General features: G+C 35.6%; 1 protein-coding gene across 2 annotated transcripts; it reads right to left on the bottom strand.

Annotated features, from left to right (window-relative positions):
• Positions 1-592: 592 nt before the first annotated feature.
• Positions 593-18,471, bottom strand: LOC129264491 (glycine amidinotransferase, mitochondrial-like). 2 transcript variants are annotated; one of them, XR_010294202.1, is made up of 8 exons: positions 18,334-18,471; positions 17,092-17,370; positions 15,517-15,712; positions 13,839-14,029; positions 7,833-7,970; positions 5,753-5,981; positions 3,846-4,993; positions 593-3,579 (listed from the first exon to the last, which is right to left on the bottom strand). XR_010294202.1 is itself a non-coding variant. In XM_054902376.2 (7 exons), exons 1-7 carry the CDS (start codon positions 18,397-18,399, stop codon positions 4,767-4,769), a joined length of 1,326 nt encoding a protein of 441 aa, XP_054758351.1. In that variant the 5' UTR covers positions 18,400-18,471; the 3' UTR covers positions 593-4,766. The 2 variants fall into 2 exon arrangements, 1 of the variants encoding a protein (XP_054758351.1); XM_054902376.2 differs by having other exon boundaries at positions 593-4,993.
• Between the last annotated feature and the right edge of the window lie 425 nt (positions 18,472-18,896).

Genomic DNA, 18,896 nt, shown 5'->3' with positions numbered 1-18,896 from the left:
ATTGAATTGAAGGTATAAAGCGACACGGTGATATCTGCGAACAAAGACTTGCAGGGCCCCGTTGCATAAAATTTACTATTATCATAATTATATTAATTTTGCCGTCCAATGGCAACTGCCATGGTAACAATGCTAAGCAGCCAATCAGAATCAATGATTTTTTAAAGAGGGAAGTTAACATTGGATGACAAAGTTACTATAATGGTTACTTTTACGCAACGGGGCCCTGATATGGTAACTTTGTCATTATGGTAACTGCCATGAAAACTTTGTTTTCAATTGAGTAATGAGCCTTGTAACCTGTATTTGGAGAGCTTGGAATTGATCACTCTCAATATATCAGAAAATAAAGACCGGGGCCAAAATCTCGTTCAGGGGTGAGAGTCTAGGAGGAAGATTCCTTCGGGGCGGAGGGGGTGAGGTGGAAGTCGGTTGCAGCGTTGGACTCACTGAGTTACAGAAAAAAAATGAGAGGCAGTCCTTCTGTGTCGACTCGGAATTTAGGTCTTGTTTGCAGGTTTCACAATGCCACAGCACCTGTAAAACTTACCCTTTTATATAAAGTGTAAAAAAAAGTTCTCGAGACAATGCATTAAGATTTCCTCTACACCATATTTATTTCGAATTACATTCAACATGTAAATTAGAGCAAATACATATAGTGCATAACAAAAATATCCCCACGGATTAATTCATTGAATATATATAAACCTTCATAATGGAGATAAAACATACCAAATTTAGTTATTGAAATGCACAAATTGTCCCAGAAATTCAACATGAGTTTTTAAAATATCTTCTATCCCTGTTTTGGAGTTTATGGTGATTGTAAATTGCAATAAACTGAAGACTGACGAATTCCCCCATCGAGTTGTCAGTCCATCATAACCCGTACATTAGCAGTTTGATTTTTTTTCGTATTCAAATTCAGTTCCACAAAGAATCATGATGGGATAGACATTATTTTTGTTTTGACCATGCAGCAACGATATGCTATGTCTATCGGAATCTCAACCACATGCATGCTAAATTTTACAAACATCTTGTTTACATACATTAATATAATATGTACAGAACATTTGTGTATACAAGATATAAGTCATACGACCGATTAACTGGTTTGGTAAAGCCAAAATGTCCAACACGTCCAATCATTAAGTCTTCAACTTTCACACTTCGACATGCTTGTAAGAATTCCATAATTCCATTAAAATGTTTTTTAATTGTTGTAGATACATGTAGGCCTATCTGAACTTTGTAAAATATAATAATATTTGTCGGGTAGCCTTGGGTTCTAGAACGAACTTTAGGACATAAGTTTAACACAACCAGATGATTAAACATATATGACCTACAGGAAGAAAAAAAACATATTGCTTAAAAAAAAAAGAGAACAAAAACATGTATTAAGTTAAGGACTCCTGTATTTTTAGAGAACCCTTTGAAAGATCTTGTTAAAACGCTAATCAGGGGAGGGGGCTGTTGCATAAAAAGAAAAACTCTGGCAGTTTCATTATGCAGTACACTTACATGAACATACAGAGTGAGGTTTGGCATCTTATGAAAATTGGTTGACATACCACTGAGAAGGATCAATTTCGTATCAATGAAAATCATGTAAAAATTAAGATGGCTTTTCAAAATGAAATTATCCAGCAGCCCCATAATCTACAATTGACGAATCAGATATATCAAATGAATGCACAAATAAAATCAGACTTGGTAAAATATATTTACGACCATCAAACACTGATGAAAATTCCAAAGTACCTATTGGATTGTTTAAAAATATAGACTGTCTTAAGCAATCTCAATACAAATTAAGCAGAAAAGAAAGAAAATTTGATATGTAATAAAAATTAAATGATATTGAAGAAAAGATAAAACGGTTCAGATAATTATATTTCGTCTTCGAAACCAGACTTTAGAATATTTTTGAAATCATATCAATCCTGGATACGCATTTTCATAAACAGAAAAGATAAATTTTAGGAGTTATGAAAAATGACTTGGGGGCATTCGACGGAACATGACAATAGCAAGTTTGCAAGAACATTACTGTTAATATACTGAAACATGAAATTCATGTAAATTATCTCGTATGGGATGATAGCCATCTTATAGCCTCCTGACATAAAGATACGATAAAAAAAATACACGATCGATATTTACGTTTGAAATCATTTATACAATTAGGATTGATTTTTTATAATTGATTCTACATTTTATATTAAAGGGTTCTAGGGACAAACAAAATCATTATTTGATATGTTTATCTTTAACAAAACAAGTTAAGAGAAAATTACAGCACATGTATTATGGAAAGTATATAGATTTGGTAAAGCTGAAAGTGATAATTTTCAGTTTCTTATGACAAGCCAATATGAAACTATCACTTAGGAAATTATGTTACTCTGAATAATAAGGAATATTCGATTTCTATGTTGCAGTCGGTTTCATCCTGTGACGTCACAGCGGTATAATTTTTCATAAGCACTGTGCGTGCGCCGCTGTTTGCGCCACTGAGTCTGTCGCTGTTTTTTTTTTTCATTATATGAAAACGGATTCTACCCGTTATCAACCCCTGCACATGTTCACTAACATATTATGACGTTGTCATAGTGACGCAACGTCAACTGAAATGGTAAAAGTTGGCACATGTTTTTGCTCGACGTACAGCACGCATGGAATCGAAAACTCCATAATGCCCAAACTCTCCTTAAAATTATGTCCCTAAAATATATTCCTATATACAAAAAGATATGAAAAGGAATAAATTCGTGACGTGATAAAATCTATTGAGAACTTTCAAATGTTTGAAGATAACCGTTTATCCGAAAAATGTTTCAACAAGCTTCCATACTTTAAAATGCTTCCGAATTAAAAGGATGTAATCGAATTGGTAAGAGTGGAATTTTCGAATTAATTGCTAACGGAGAGGATTGGATCTAGAACAGACTGAAATTCAGAAATCATTTTCTAGCAATACAGATCTTGTTCAGTCTTGATGGGGGGGGGGGGGGGTAATTCTGCTTCAGATCAGGGCTACGTGTCAGACATGTCTACTGACTGTCTTATGACAAACCCCAAGGTTTCGTTTTCGGCCCATGTTTATTTTTTTTTCAAAATGTAGTGATGGTATACCTTGCATATATCAGTATACAGGGTAATACAAGATATCGCTCTTTGGCAAATTTACTCCTCTTTTGGTTTTCTTGGTACGGACAAAGTGGTAGATTAGAGCACAGTATTGGCCTTAATATGTGAGGATAATTATACCTTTTTTATGTAAAGTGTTTTAACTTCTCTCTTTAGAATATGCATACGCATTCACAGGCATTAATATCATGATATAAATATTCAGGATATTTCAGATGAAAGAAAATCTGATGAAAAAAAAAATCAATTATTAATTTCAGTTTATTTCAGTGTATTCTGAAAATAACATTCGCCTTTCAAAGAATTTAATAGAATAAGGAAACAAGAACTTATTTAAAGTTGACGAAAGTGCTTAGACATTCGTGTTAACATTGTTCACTGATGAGTCCGATGAACCTGATTTCTTTGTAAGAATAATACCTCGGTCACATTTGCCCTACGGCGGCCGTACGGCGAGTCGGAAACAGTCGTTTTATCAATTATTATTCAGATCACGTATATTAGCTATTACAAAAAAATGTTAAAACGGCTGTTTTCAACTCGCCGTACGGCCGCCGTAGAACACATGTGACCGAGGTATAAAGGATATTATTTCAGTACAGTATAATTGCAAAATTTTGTCGTAAAAGTGTTTTCAGATTTCTTTATAGATACCTATTGAGATGTACTAATATCAACATATAAACCTCATGTTATTTCAGATGAAAAAAATCAGAATATTTCAAATGGAAGAAAGGTCATATTTCAATAATTACAGTTTATTTCAGTACTAACTAAAAATAACATCCGTCATTTTTATATACGATTTCATAGAATGAGAAAACAATTAAGAACTAATATAAAGTTGATGAAAGTGCTTAGACATTCGTTTTTAACAGTGATGAAGATTTCTCTGCATTAATATCATAATATAAACCTTCGTATTATTTCAGATGATAAAAAAAAATCACCATAAATCAGATGAAAACAATGATATTTCAATCATTAATTTCAGTTTATTTCAGGTAAGTTTCAACATCAAAATAACATTCGTCTGGTTTCAGATAAAGAGTTTCATGTAAGAAGGAGACAATGAAAATATGATATAATTTTGAAGAAAGTTGTTAGAAATTTGTTTATATATTGTTGACTGGTGATTCCGATTTACAATATAGGGCTTTAACTCAAGCGGAAATCCAACTTCATTGTACCACATCAATGACCATTTCCATCAATCATCACTATGTTTTTACCTTCAACTCTGAACAAAGATACATTTGTTTCCTTGGACAGAAGAGTTTTATGAAAATCTGCATTGATAGGCATTGTGAACAAAAGAAAGAATAACACTGCGAAAGGTTTGTTAATTTGCCAACTGACATATGCAATATGAAACAAAATATACATTGTGTTGTGTAAAATAGATAAAAAACGGAATGTCACACACAAACCTCCTTAAACACAAGATTGCAGCTGAGATGGTTTTTCTCAAACCAAATTGAGAGTGACTTATAACCGATGCAATGACGAAGAGATAGACCTCTGAAAACCTAAGAGAGAGACCTTTACATAACTTTATCAACACTGTATGCAAACAATCATAATTGATACTGAATTTATAATACTTTTTAAATGTATGATTCGAGAGTACCTCGACGTCGAATATCGGCGGTCCAGCAGTGGAAGCCACCACCCAGAGAGTTGGCGAAGCGGAGGTTGACCTTGACGCACTCGATGCCGAGCTTCTCGAACATCTTGATGGTGGGGATCTCGTTGCTGTCGACGACCACGCGCTTTGGATCCAGCATCAGGACGTTCATCGACAACCACTTCGAAGACATCCACAGTGGGTGGCCTTGATAAAGGAATTGCATTGTGGGAAAGAGGGAAGGAAAAAAAACATATTAAATACGTGATAGGGGGAGGGGAGGGCTGAGCTCAAGGGCAGAAATCTCCCCCCAAAAGGTAGGGGGACCATGGGCTGGAAAAAAGAGGGTTTTAACCCCTAATGTAAAGTAATTTCGACCAAAATGAATTTGACAAGCAAAAAAAAAAAAAAAAAAAGTAATCTAGTCTAAAGTACATGTTTTATTTCGATTTTGAATGATGTATTTCTTTCCATCATCAAAGACCAAAAATAGTAGGGGGACATTTGATAGTGTCCCCCCTACTATTTTGGGTAGGGGGGACGCGTCCCCCCTGGGATTTCCGCCCATGGATGGGCTTTCAAAAGTTGAATTTATTGGTCAAAATAAAATTTTGATAGTAAATATGCGATTGATGCAAAGATTTTCAAATACAGACAATTTCAAAGAATGAAAATTTAAAGAATTATTACAAAAATCGTACTGTTGTAATGGAAGCCAAATATTTTACCTCAACTTTTTGGAATCTTAAATATTATTTTGATCTATACTTCAATATCTTACAACCAAATCGTCCTATAAAGATATGAACTACTACAAGTGTTATGCTTTACAACTGATACGCAAGCAATCACCAGTACGACAATACACCAGACGGTGGACTGTACTGTTTCCAGAAGAAGAAGAAGAAGAATTACGCAATCAGCCTTTTCAACTAGGATATAACAAATAATAATGAAAACACTTACTGTCTGGCATGGCTGGGGGTGGTGGTTTCACGATAGTCCAGCCAGCTTTCTTGAAGCGATTAATCTGATGACACGGTCGATCAGGGTTGGAGAGAACCAAACCAGGCCCTATGATGTTGAAGGTAGCATCGATATGCATCGGGTTAGGATCATCAAAGGACAGGACATGAAGGCGATAACGATCTCCAAGATGACGTCGCATCCATTCAATGCCAAACTTATTGGTTACCTGATAAGTAACAATTAAAATTAACAATCACTTACCAATGAACAAATAGTGCATGTCGCAGCAGTCATTGGTAAAAACTATCCACCCAAGATGCCGTTGGAACAATACTATTTCATCCGAATATTCGAGGTGATAACAAGCGTTGATTGATCTGCTTTAATAATAACCCAACAAAATGATGTGAGTTATATGTTTTTCGGCTATGCTTTACAGAATGGTGCCAGTGCTTGTTATTTCATAAATCTCCCCCATCTCATTCATTTGCGGACATACACTGTATAGAGGAAAGGTAGCTCCTCATCCGTCGAGGTGTGTACATGTAAAATTGCGTGTGATGAGGCACAATGGAACTGCATAGACCTATCGCCTATAGATCGAGCTGTTCTTGGATTTGATCTGCATCTTTGAAGAAGTTCGGGTTGAGTAATCATTAATAGGTGAATTAATACGAAACATATTGGTGGGAAGTTCGCGGATTCGGAATCAACGCATGGAAAGAGAAGGATTAAGAGAATGGTTGGCATGTATAAAAAGGGTACACGGCTGATGAAACAATGGGTTTGAATGTGCGCGGTAGTCTGAATTTGTACAATTTCAGAGAGCTTATTTCTGAAGAATTTGAGTTGATTTATGTGTTTGACAAGCCCATTACAGTATGAAATAGAAAGCGGTATACCGGTAATCGGAAATAATAGTAAACGACACTTGGCGAGGAACATAACCCAGTATGACCCTATAATACACTAACTCGACGTGATAAATAAATTACAACTTCAAGTGAATTCTAGCTTAGTTTGTCATCGAATTGGTCTAAAAAAATTGTACTTTTTTCTGATCATGTGTCATATCATTTAAAAAAATATCATGATCGACAGATTTGTTATTGACAGCAATGCACTGATTTGTTTTGGTTTTTTGGTAATTTTTTAAACTAAAAATGCTCTGTTACTTCTAAACTACGTGGAGGCTTTGGGTATTTGAACATTGATATTTTTATTAATTGTGGGGGGGGGGGCATTTCCATGTCATCTGCAAATAACATGAATTGAATTGATGTAATATTACGAATTTCATTTAAATACATAAGAAACAATAAAGGACCACGGATTGAACCTTGGGGAAAACAACACCTGATCGATAAAATATCAGAATCAATATTATATAAGCCAGTTCGTAGTTCCTTTCTGCGCATGATCAAAATATTATATGCATGATCAGATGAAGGTAATTTGTACTAAAGTGACATGGCGGTTTAAAATCTAGTGAGATAAGCACCAACTTTGATGTCTTAATTAAAATTGTGGTTTTCATTTACATCCACAAAAACAACAATGCGTCCACGAACGACTGGTATTTCACAGTTTGCCAAGTACATTGTGCAACATGCTATGATATGTATTCAAAGTAGGAATGCAACAAATACCTTCATAAATTGTTCATTGGTGTGCTATTCTAGTCACCTGGTCTATTCGATTTCTTCATCCTGCTATGTAAGGCAAGCTTACGTAATATCTTGCTTTGAAATCTGCCTATCATAGTGAAAGAAATGAAAGGTCATTTGACCAAAATTGTCCATGAGGTAACTACGAACTGGTCTATTGCCCTCGAACAGAAAGAAATTTAACAAACCACAAAAAAATGGGAGGGGTCCAAGAATGCTGTAAAAGAACCCCATCTTTTTCCTGTCATATACATTTACCATAGTTAAGGGTATCGACAAGCTACCCGAAATCATGCCTTCTGTAACCACAAACAGTAGGCGTAGAAATAAACAAATGTACTGAAACAAACAAAATCAATCAATCAATCATTTAATCAATCAAACAACCAAACAATCAATCAATCATTCACCTGACTTCTCTGAACGAAAATATCTTTGCCTGCCCGGATGAAATCAGCTGCATCAAAACAAGGTTCGTACTCCGTTGTAATGAACTTTCCCTCTGCTGCCAAATGGTGGCGGTCTTCAACAGTGTCCATTGGATAATTCTACAAGGGAGAAGAAAACACATACATTAAAACATTGTATTTCTTTCCAAGTAGGTTGTCAACATTATAAGCCTAACATGTTTTTCTTAATTTTTCCAAATTACCTAAAAGTTATTGTCCTTTATTCATTAAATACCAAGAACTGGAAAACCAAGAAATTAGCAATATTTAATAGCCTGTGCCAGGCCACATAGATTTATTTGTTCTATATATACTCATGTAGGACAATAAAGATATTGAAAGGATTTGAAAGCTGGGCGATGATTTTTGTTTTCACGTCAGAGTGTGCTATTACATGTATACGATAAACATTTACAAAGCATTCATTTTGTGTTTATAAAGTGCTACCATTAAAATAACTTCAGGCAAATGTATAAATATATGTATATATCTTTTGCGTTTTACAGAATAAATAAGTCCATATTTCAAAGAAAAACATGTCAGATACATTTTCATAAATATGTTTCCATTGAGCATGAATTTTAAAAAGACCTCATGAGTACAAACTATATCATCAGCCCAGCTTATGCTTTTTCGCAATCACATTTCAAATTTCAAGTCATTTTTATTCTAAAACAATATTTCTTTTTCTTTCTAAAATGACACTTTCGTCCGTAGACAAGTAAACGAGTTGTTTGAATATTCAATTTTGGAACAGCATATGGAATATTTATCATTTTTATTAAGGTATACAAACTACCAAACATTACAAAAATGTTCACAAATATAAAGGTACTGTCGCTAGGTGGAGCTCGGGGCATCCCAAGATCCTCCCTGGGAATTTCGCAATTCTCAACGAGGTGGAGTTCGTCGAGGGGTTCGTCCGGTAGGTCAACCACGTCTCCGTGGTTTCGGCGGCGTTGTCATCCACGTACTCGCCAAGAAACGGCATCGATCGACCAATCCACGACTACGCTGGGCGTAGCCATCTACACACACAAGGAAGCGATAAGTCTCGCGAAAATTAAATGGTTACACAGCCGAGGTACTATTCAGCATTTTTTGAGCTTCCATGAAATATCCGTTTGCATTGTTGAGGACAGGATAAAACTAAATTAAATGTAAATTAAGAAAACAAAAACATTTGAACAAACCAAACAAAGTAATTTCATCAATTGATATCAAAATTTTAATCATTTTCACTCAAAAAATGTAAATAGTACCTTTCGCATTTTGGCAAAGGATAAGCAGTATCATTATAAATTTCAGGAGAATAATTATTGTCAATCTATTACCTGATCACATTCTGTCTTCTTACAAAAAATCTTAATACTCTTCATATTCTTCTGAAAAGGCCTACTCTATAAACCTCATACAGTGACATTATGAGAATTTAATTACACCATTTTCATATGATTTGAGAGGTCACTTCTCTACGTCTATATACTGGACGCTGATGATGATACATGCGAGCCTGTGAGATGCATCTATTTTAATGACTAGTTGGAGAGGAATCTCGGCCATGGCAAATTAAACTCAGTCAGAGAGCATGCACCGTGCTACAATGTACATGTAGGCTACATGTACAAGTCTCATACTGAATCAGCTTTCACCTTCTTGGTGTTATTTTCTCTTCTTTTCAAGATTTTATTTCAATCAGGGAATATTCACCGTATGCATTTTGTCAGTATACTTGGAGAAATGATTTTCTACGCCAGGCTATACATGAAGCTATATACGGTATTTCCCAAAATAACTGAACTAATTCAAGTCCACCCTTCATACATTTCATATCTATCTAAATGATGCGCGGTAACTTAGAGGAGTGATATGTGCTTGTTGACGTTTTTTTTACAAATAATTACGTTTAGACTTTCCTTGTTTATTCAAAATAAGACTAAATAACTGATGGTGTAGTACACAACACAACACATAAAAGCACAAAATAAATATATTGCCTTATTCTATATATTTTTTAGGAGTATGGACTCTTTAGAATATACAAGCAAGCGAACGAACAAATAACATGAATTAAGGGGGTACATACACAATCGTGACAAGACACTGGCAATATTGATATGCTATGATATTTTTTTTAGCTTTACTCGTAATCTATATCAAAAGACAATCCCAGATTGTATCTAGCTTTAAAAAATGATATGTCTTCATTGTTCGATCTTTCTTGTGAGGCAAGAAGGTCTAAAAATTTAGTTACCATGTGTAAAAAAGGCAAACAAAGCGCAGGAATAAAACATATCTACGTGTACATAAATGATGCTTGCCAACGATGCCAAATAAACATGAAAACAAAATATACGGTGCTATCCCATTTGCCAAATTCAAAGCACACATATTCTGCACATTAATTTCACAATGGAGCACTGAGTAATAACTCAATGGACTAACCTGAGGCTCTCTTTTTTTTCAAAGGACTATAGTGTGTAATTACGATAATTTTTAGCATGGAAGGCCAATGAAGTGCAAAACGTACAGGCTTTGAACTCTAAAAAGACTGGGTTGGAATCTACCTCTACCCCCACCTCGGCCTTAGATTATTCAGGAAATAATACATGTATTCATTCCCTGTAGCGCGCTAAGATCAGGGGATGGGGGGGGGGGGCATTTCGCACATTTTTACACCAAATCCGCAACGTCCGAGTACGAAATTTTAGAATTTACGCAGCATACAGAATGAAAATATTCCAAACATGTGATTTCATGTAAAAAAATAAAAACTAGTTGAGTTTTCTGCAAAAAAATGTAAATGTATGATTATTTTGTGATATCTATTAATGATGATTTTATTTTTTCATGTATACTTGTTAACAAAGACTACAAAGGGAACTTACTTTTTTTACAAAAAAAGAGGTTATCCGGAGCCATAACTATGATTCATGGCTAAAATAAATTACTTCTTGAATTATTTCGTAAAATGTGATAACTAAGGAAAATGGTTGACGTCACAGGTGACGTGCATGCCGATTGTGGGCGTGACCGCGCGTTCGATGGTCAAGATCTCAAATATAAGGGTTGGGTGAGATATGCTATTAAAAAAACCAACTCAGCCTGATTAAGGTTAACTTGCCACATACATAACAGTAAAGAAGAGGTAGAGGGGGAGACAGAGGAAAATGGATAGGTGGGTGAATAGGGAGAAGGGAGGACAAGAGGGGAGGAGGAGAAGGAGGAGGGGGAGGAGAAGAAGAAGAAACAGGAGAGAAAAAAAAAAGAAGACAGAATATCTTAAGAAGAAATAGAATTAAGGAGACAAAGGGATAAATCCCGGCAATCATTTTTCCATGACCTAATTTAGGAAAGAGAAACCATGCTGACAGCTGTTTTGCCCTTGCTGTGAACTATCAAGCAAGATCATAAATCAAAGGAATGCAACTGGCCTAGCACAGTGCAGTACATAGCGCATTCGCAACGAAGCAAGCCCGGGAAGAAAAGGGTGCGGGGGTAATTCTAGATGAGCGTGATCTAATTCAAAATACTATAATAAGTCAATGATCTCATACACATGTATTATGATAGTTCCACGATCCTGCGGACATGCAAATTGCACGTACATGCTAATGTTCATCCATGTCCTCCCTCGTGCTATCAGTCTATAACTATCAGTATTTACAACTTTGTTAAAGAGTGATCTTGATCCATTTTATTTTAATAATAAATCATCTCCAAAAAGTGATAAAGTTGCTTAAGTTGCTTAAAGAATTGATATCAAATCCATGAGTAAAAAAATTGTGGATCAGTTGAAAAGTACATTATTTGTAAATATACGAGGTGCTCAAGAAATATGATGAATTTTGCTTACAAGGAGATATTTGATGTGTTAGTTACATTCCTTTTATCAAATCGAGATACCTATATCTAAGTGAGTGTGTACGAAAAAATATTTAAAATAATAATTTAAAACATCAAAGTTTGTAAGACGTAATAGGATAGGCATACGATGCACAAGTACATGTAGATGTCAGTGCATGTGCTCTCCTAGATAAAATGATGAAATATTCAAAGTTTTATCATTTCATCGTAAACTAATCATCCTTTAATATTAATCAGTTCGTGTCCAAAGTACATTGACAGATATATGTTAATGATGCCTTCTATTTATCAATTTTATGGTTCTACATGTATGTTCTACATGTATGTTCAAGTATACGAGCATTTCAACAATTGAGACTGTGGACCCTACCAGACCTTTTCAATACCACACTGAACCCTACGTTAATCATCCCTACATGTATTATCAGAACAGATCCCTTCCCATATCAATTAATTCAAGTCATACCAACATTCATAACATGCTGTAGGAAAAAAAAATCTTTATCAAATGCTCTTTCTTCTCCCTGATTTCCTTATCACTCCATATGAATTTACAGATACATGTACATGCATATTATCTTATTTGAATACAAATCACGTAATTTGACACGTAATTTGGACAAAAAATAGGAAATTTCAGTAAGCTCGAATTTTTGTTTTGCAGTATCTTGAATCGAGGAAGTGTAGTATAAAATTGCACTTGATGGAACGCACGATCGCCATTACTGGAATACCATGAATCACAATTTCCTTAATAGGTATTAAAGTCCTCTGATAGAATCTTGTACTGTAGATAATTCTTATACCCTTTTTCATGATATATGCAAAGGAGCTCTGTTTGGTACTGATAAATGACGATGTCAATTCGATGTTCTCGAATCTTGAGAATATATCGTTTATTGAAATACATTTTGGTGTGAATCTTGTAGAGAATAAATGAACAATTTCTTTGATTGAGAATACATTATGAGTTTACACGTACATGGTCAAAACGTATAATTCAAAGAAGGGTATCATTTTTGAAAAAATAAATAAAAAGCGTTGACATTGAAAAAAAAAACGATTTCGTGTCAGAAATTCATACATGTAGGCCTATTACACGTGATGGTGTCACGTAATAAGTTTTCACTTAATGTAAATATTCTGAAAAGCGGCGCCAGTAATTCTGTCGCTTCTGCTAAGTATTCAGGCGAGGCAAAACAAGCATTAAACTACTAAAAACCTTGCAGTGGTGCCATAAAAAAATGCACTTACATGTACAGTGTATCATGCTTATTCACTGAACTTAAACCATACGCACGGAAGCACACGTTGGCTTTTTGTTTCTCTCAATTAACGACCTTATTTCCTTAAAAAAGAATATGATCGAAAGTAGCAAAAATAACTTCTACATTATTTGTATTTGAAATGATACAGTCTTAATAGTGCAGCTGCTTGGAGCCGTTCAGTATATCATCAAGATTTACATGTAAAAGAAGAGCAATTTGTTTCAATATACATAACCAACAACATTCGAATTGAAAAAAATAATCACAAATACCGCCGAGAGACATTTGACATTCATTAGACAATTCAAATGCCAAGTCCAGTAAAAAAAACCAACAACATACATTTTAATCAGATATATAAGAAAATTAAAGTGAATAAATGTAGTAGAAAGTTACATAAAAGCTAAATTTGTTTTTACTTCTTGAAAATTATATAATTCATCCCCCATCCAGCTAAATATAAAAATGTTCTAGAGCAAAACCATAACCATAATTTACTATCGTGATTTTTGTGTCTTGTATGTTGATCTACTTGAAAAAAAAGTAAGTACATGTATGATTTTTTTTCTATTTATTAAATTTAAATAAAAAAAATATATTTTCTTATCAAAACTCTGAGATGCTTTATTAAATCTCATATTTTGTTTGAGCGATTTCTTCTTAGATATATATGATTATGATTATTATCGTGTTTTTTTGTACAAGAGTTGGCCTTTAAATTGTTCATCTATATGATAAATCTATACAAGCGTTCAAATGAGTTAATAAGATAAGATGTAGAAAATGCAAAGTTTCAACTCGAAGAAAATGAAATATAAGTATGATTTTTTACCTGATCGTAGAGCTCATCATTCATGAGTGGCTTTGGTGGGGTGGTCCAACGGGCGCCAAGTTTGAAATACTCTCGGATCAGGGGTCTGAAAGCACGGTACTCAAAGAAGCGAGATCGCCAGGCCATGGGGCATTCAATGATTTCGTCTCCGAGGACGAGGAGCACATCGCGTGGCATCGCCGAATAAAGACCTGCAGAAATGTTGAAACTCAAGTAATGGGATACATTTGTATTTCACCCCCCCCCCCCATAAATAAACAAGTGGAACGCCTCTGGCTGTCTCGCCAGCATTATGCGATTCAATATAGCAGCAGTGCTAACTTTGAAAACAGCTTTTGTATAATTATTTAAAATAAAAAAAAGCACTAATACAATAGTAGAATATTATATCCATTGACCCAACATGACCTTTGACCATGATCATGTGATCTAAGATGTGTGCAAAACAATCATTTATACATGGTTACTCTTCTGTCCAAGTTTCATGAACTAGATCCATAAACTTGCTATTGTTATGCCAATTCAACAAATACCCCAAACACGGCCAAAGTTCATTGACCTTAAATGGCCTTTGATCTTGGTCATGTGTCGACCTGAAACACGCACAGGATATTCAGGGATACATGGTTACTCTTCTGTCCAAGTTTCATGAACTACATCTATAAATTTTTATAGTCATGACAATTCAACAAATACCCCAAACATTATCAAAGTTCATTGACCCTAAATGACCTTTGACCTTGGTCATGTGAACTGAAACTCTAGCAGGATGTTCAGTAATACTTGATCACCCTTATGTCCAAGTTTCATGAACTAGGTTTATATACTTTCTAAGTTATGATATTTCAGAAACTGAACCTTGGTTAAGATTTCAATGTTGACGACGGCGCCGCCGTCGGAAAAGCGGCGCCTATAGTTTTGCTCTGCTATGCAGGCGAGACAAAAACCCAAACAAATCAACCGAGGTGGATTCTCGAGACGGGACAAACCGAACGCAAAATGCCTCCAACAGCCACCTATATATTCGGAGGGCGGAGGTATAAAACTATAAAATTGATTGAACACAAAAGTTTAAACGATGTGTGGTTAAATTGTTACTTCGCACCCCTGAACTGTAACATACAAATCAAACATTATGGTGATAACGAGTAAAATTACTATTAGGTGGGATTTTAAGACTTCCCATCTGAAAGATACTCTTTGGAATGAACATTACTAATTTCTTTAACTATTTTCAAATTGTCTTATGAATCTTGAGGGAATTTGACAAAACGTGTGGGTCTCGCATCCATAAAGACATGTTTTTTTATTTATCCAAATTAATTTAATCCATCCATTAAGATGTAAACCATAGTCACATGTATTAACCATCGACTAAAGTGAAATCAATTTTATGAACAAGATCAGCTATGCAATTGTTTTAATTTTTCTCCTACATGTCGCCAGATAAAGTCATTCTCTCACTCTCCCTGTTCTCTTAGTCCCGAACAGGCAAAATAGTGTCTAAGATTAAAAAAGATATTTTTCTTTTGGGAAAGCAATTTTCAAGCAACCCCGCCCCCATCCATGTAGCTTTATCACTGTATCTCCAGTGCTGTCCACAGGGTCTGGTGTTAGCAAATTCCCAGGAAAGCTCAAGACAGATTGGTTTGAAACCAGACACAAACTCTAACGTTACCGCTCGAACGGAAATCGGGGGTGACATATTCTTTCGAGAAGTCGCAGATTTCTGGGCGACGAACTGTGATGCCTTCTGCCTCTAGAATCCGGACGAATTCTTCAACTTCCTCATGGGCCAACTGCAGATGTTTAGCAGGGAAGGATTTTCCTCCATTTTTCTGGAAGAAGTCCCAATGATACTGGTATGTATTGGCCTGTCGAAAAAAAACAAACACAAAAAATACAATGAACATATCATTCAATTTTGTATGGAAACAATTTTCTATCATCACGCTTGAAACATTTTTTTTTCTTCAAACCGGGAGACCTTTTCCCCCCTTTTCAGACTTTCCCCTTTTTTCTGTGGATATATATGAACAATGTAATAAACTGCATCAAATATTGATGATCATCACAATTAGAAATGTTGGTTGGTAAATAAATTAAGGGGGGGGGGGGTTAATTTGGCTTTCGGTTCAGCAATTCAAATATTGTTTTCGGGGCCCCTTGCAATGAAACATGCAGGATACAAATCCGCCCTCTGCAAAGTGTATAAAACAATAAAAATGAACAATAAAATATTTTCATTCCAGGGTTAAAATACATGTAGTTGCTGATTAATGCACTTTTTATTGAAAATGATCTAAAATTAAACTGATCTTTTTATTAAAAAATCAAAACGATTTCCTCGAAGCTTTTATTCATAAAGAACTTGTAAATCTGGGAATATCTTCTGGCCGCGTTTTAACCTTATGTCTTTCTTTTGTTTCTCTTTGAAATGTCGACCATGTCAAGCTTTGTAAACGAACATCCTAAACATCAATGAAAGTTATTGGCAAAGATTAATCACTTTTAATACAGGAAACCTGGTTGTCTTTCTTTTGTTTTTCTTTGAAAGGTCGACCATATCAAGCTTTGTAAACGAACATCCTAAACATCAATGAATCTTATTGGCAAAGAGATTAATCACTTTTAATACAGGAAACCTGGGTTGAGCGGGGCAAAGAATGTTAATGCTGAGCCGCAGTATTGCAAAAAAATAGTGACGTTTTTACCAATTATATCTGGGGCCCCGTAACAAAAGCCACAGCGATTGATCGTGGGGCGGATTTATGATTGATCATACACAATAATCAATGCAATAAAGCATAGAAATCTGCCAAACCATCAGCCGCAAGGCTTTATGTTACTGGCAGGCAGGCCTTCTAGTGTAAAAGGGTCACGGTTCCCACAGAAATTTGAAAACAGAATTCCATGCCTTTTCCATGACTTTTCCGTGACTGAATTGCTGCTTTCCATGACTTCCCATGACGTCCCGGGAGTTGGGATGTCACAAAACTGGGAAAAATGGAAATCATGAACACCAATTATAATAGCAGAGTATGAGAGATGCGAGACACGACAAACTGGAAAGCTGCCATAGCCAAGAGGTAAATGCAATTCCATGACTTTTTACAAATTTTCCAAATTCCCTGACTTTCCATGACCACATATTTTTCCAGGATTTTCCATGACTGTGGGAACCATCAGACCATGAGGGTTGTCTTTCATGCCGGAACATCTGTCACACACGTATCCTTAATTTTTTTTTTACCTTGACTTCGGTGGAGAAGGGCGGTACCATAGCGCCTTCGACACGGCCGACGATCACCTCCTCCAGGGGATCCCACTCATTGTGCGACCACACGGGACACTGCTGCCTTGGCATGGGACTAACGACTCTCGTCTCGATGGTGTGATCAGTGGAAGACGATTCGATCGACTGTTCGGCTACATCTGCTTCAGCCACGCCTGGTGCTGGGTGAGCAGAAGACGACATGCACTGGGACACAGTCAGCTTACGTCCCCATCTTGGTGCAAGTCGCTGAAACACCTGGGTATAAAAACAAATAAAAAAAATAACCCACATAAACTTCGTTATTTGTTTTTTCTTTGATAAGCATACATACATGTACATGTACAGTACCTATCTTAAGAGTAACCGGGTGACTACATTTATGTTAAGAGGGAAAGTTTACCCTAACATCAAGTTTGTTTTAATAAAAGCAGATGAGGATAAAAAATAAATGGTGAAAACTTGGCAAAAATCATCTAACACTTACGAAGTTATGGCTTTTTAAAATTTTGATTTTGTGACATCACATGCTTCCCATGTGCCATGTGATAAAAATTCAATAAAGTGCCCTTTTATCAGAAATTTTGAAAATTATTTTACTTGTTCATTCATTATATGATCAAAAACATCACTTCACATCCGCTTCTAGAAGTAGATATTTTAAGTCATCATGACAAAAATTGGAATGAATTTTGCGACGGCTACGACTGAATATGACTTCACAAATTAAAAACTTATTAAACATTGATAATTTTTTTTCTTTGGTGGATTTTCACCAAACCTTCCCCATATATTTTTCTCCAACATCTCTCTTATCTTCAAAACGTACCTTTCGTCATGATGAACTTAAATGACCCAAAATGGTGAGAAAATGAGGTGGAGCATGTGATACTTTTCTTTTTCATATTATTATTTGAAAGAAATATAAATATTAGAAGCTTGGAAAAACTCAAGGAATCCTGTGTTTATGCCTCGTCTTGAGGCTTTTGGGGGCGTTTGGCAACTGTCGGAGAAAGTCAATATGTCAATGCTGACAACTTTCACGAAAGGGTCCCCGGGAGAGGATGCATTAATTAATGATGCCACTATTCTATGGGGTTACGATCAGGTCACACCAATGAAACATACTCCAGACCTATCACTCAGTTATTATAATTGGCGTATTTCGGTTGACTTTGGTGTCAGTTTCGTTGGTGTGGCTGAAGTATTAGGAATACTTACCTGCGGTAAGATGCGAACCGCTTCACGTCCTCGGCATCCGCCACGGAGAGCTCTGACTCCAAGCATGGTTAAGATAATAGTACCGGTATGATGAGTATTGCGCCAAAACAAAGTCAAATATTTAATCCAGGGTGATAGACATGCTGCAGAAAGAAAATAAAAAAAATGTCATAAAACATGATAACTAAGCAAACACGGACAATACGTGACAGTAAAACAAAATGTTTGATAAAACCTGCGATCAGACAGGAAATAGACTGCATTTATTCTATGCAAATCATTGGCGTCAGCACAGATAATTTTTTTTTATGCGGGGGGGGGGGCAATATATGCCCCCCCCCCCCAAAAAAAAAGGGCTCTGTGCTGACGCCCAGGTGAAACCAAATACTTCCAATGGGCTAATTAGCTTCATTATTCGGAATCCGAAACAAAGAGCTTTTACTTGTTTGAGAACTTTTTAAATGTTTGCTTTTGATGGTACCGGTTCTGTTCTTTTTTCAAACACACACACAGACAAATATTCGTTTATTTTTAAACACGTTGCTCTTCATGAATATCCACGA

Source organism: Lytechinus pictus, chromosome 7 (genome assembly GCF_037042905.1).
Source record: "Lytechinus pictus isolate F3 Inbred chromosome 7, Lp3.0, whole genome shotgun sequence".
NCBI lineage: Eukaryota > Metazoa > Echinodermata > Echinoidea > Temnopleuroida > Toxopneustidae > Lytechinus > Lytechinus pictus.
The sequence above is the reverse complement of the archived record's forward strand: the minus strand, read 5'-3'. Positions and strand labels throughout refer to the sequence as shown.

What these genes read in the sequence shown, in the direction of transcription:
- LOC129264491 (XM_054902376.2), bottom strand. Translation starts at nt 18,399, where the DNA reads ATGCTTGGAGTCAGAGCTCTCCGTGGCGGATGCCGAGGACGTGAAGCG. An exon ending in CCTTCTCCACCGAAGTCAAG is followed by an intron (nt 15,713 to 17,091) that starts GTAAAAAAAAAA and finishes TTTTTTCGACAG; the next exon opens with GCCAATACATACCAGTATCA. An exon ending in CCCCGATTTCCGTTCGAGCG is followed by an intron (nt 14,030 to 15,516) that starts GTAACGTTAGAG and finishes ACATTTCTGCAG; the next exon opens with GTCTTTATTCGGCGATGCCA.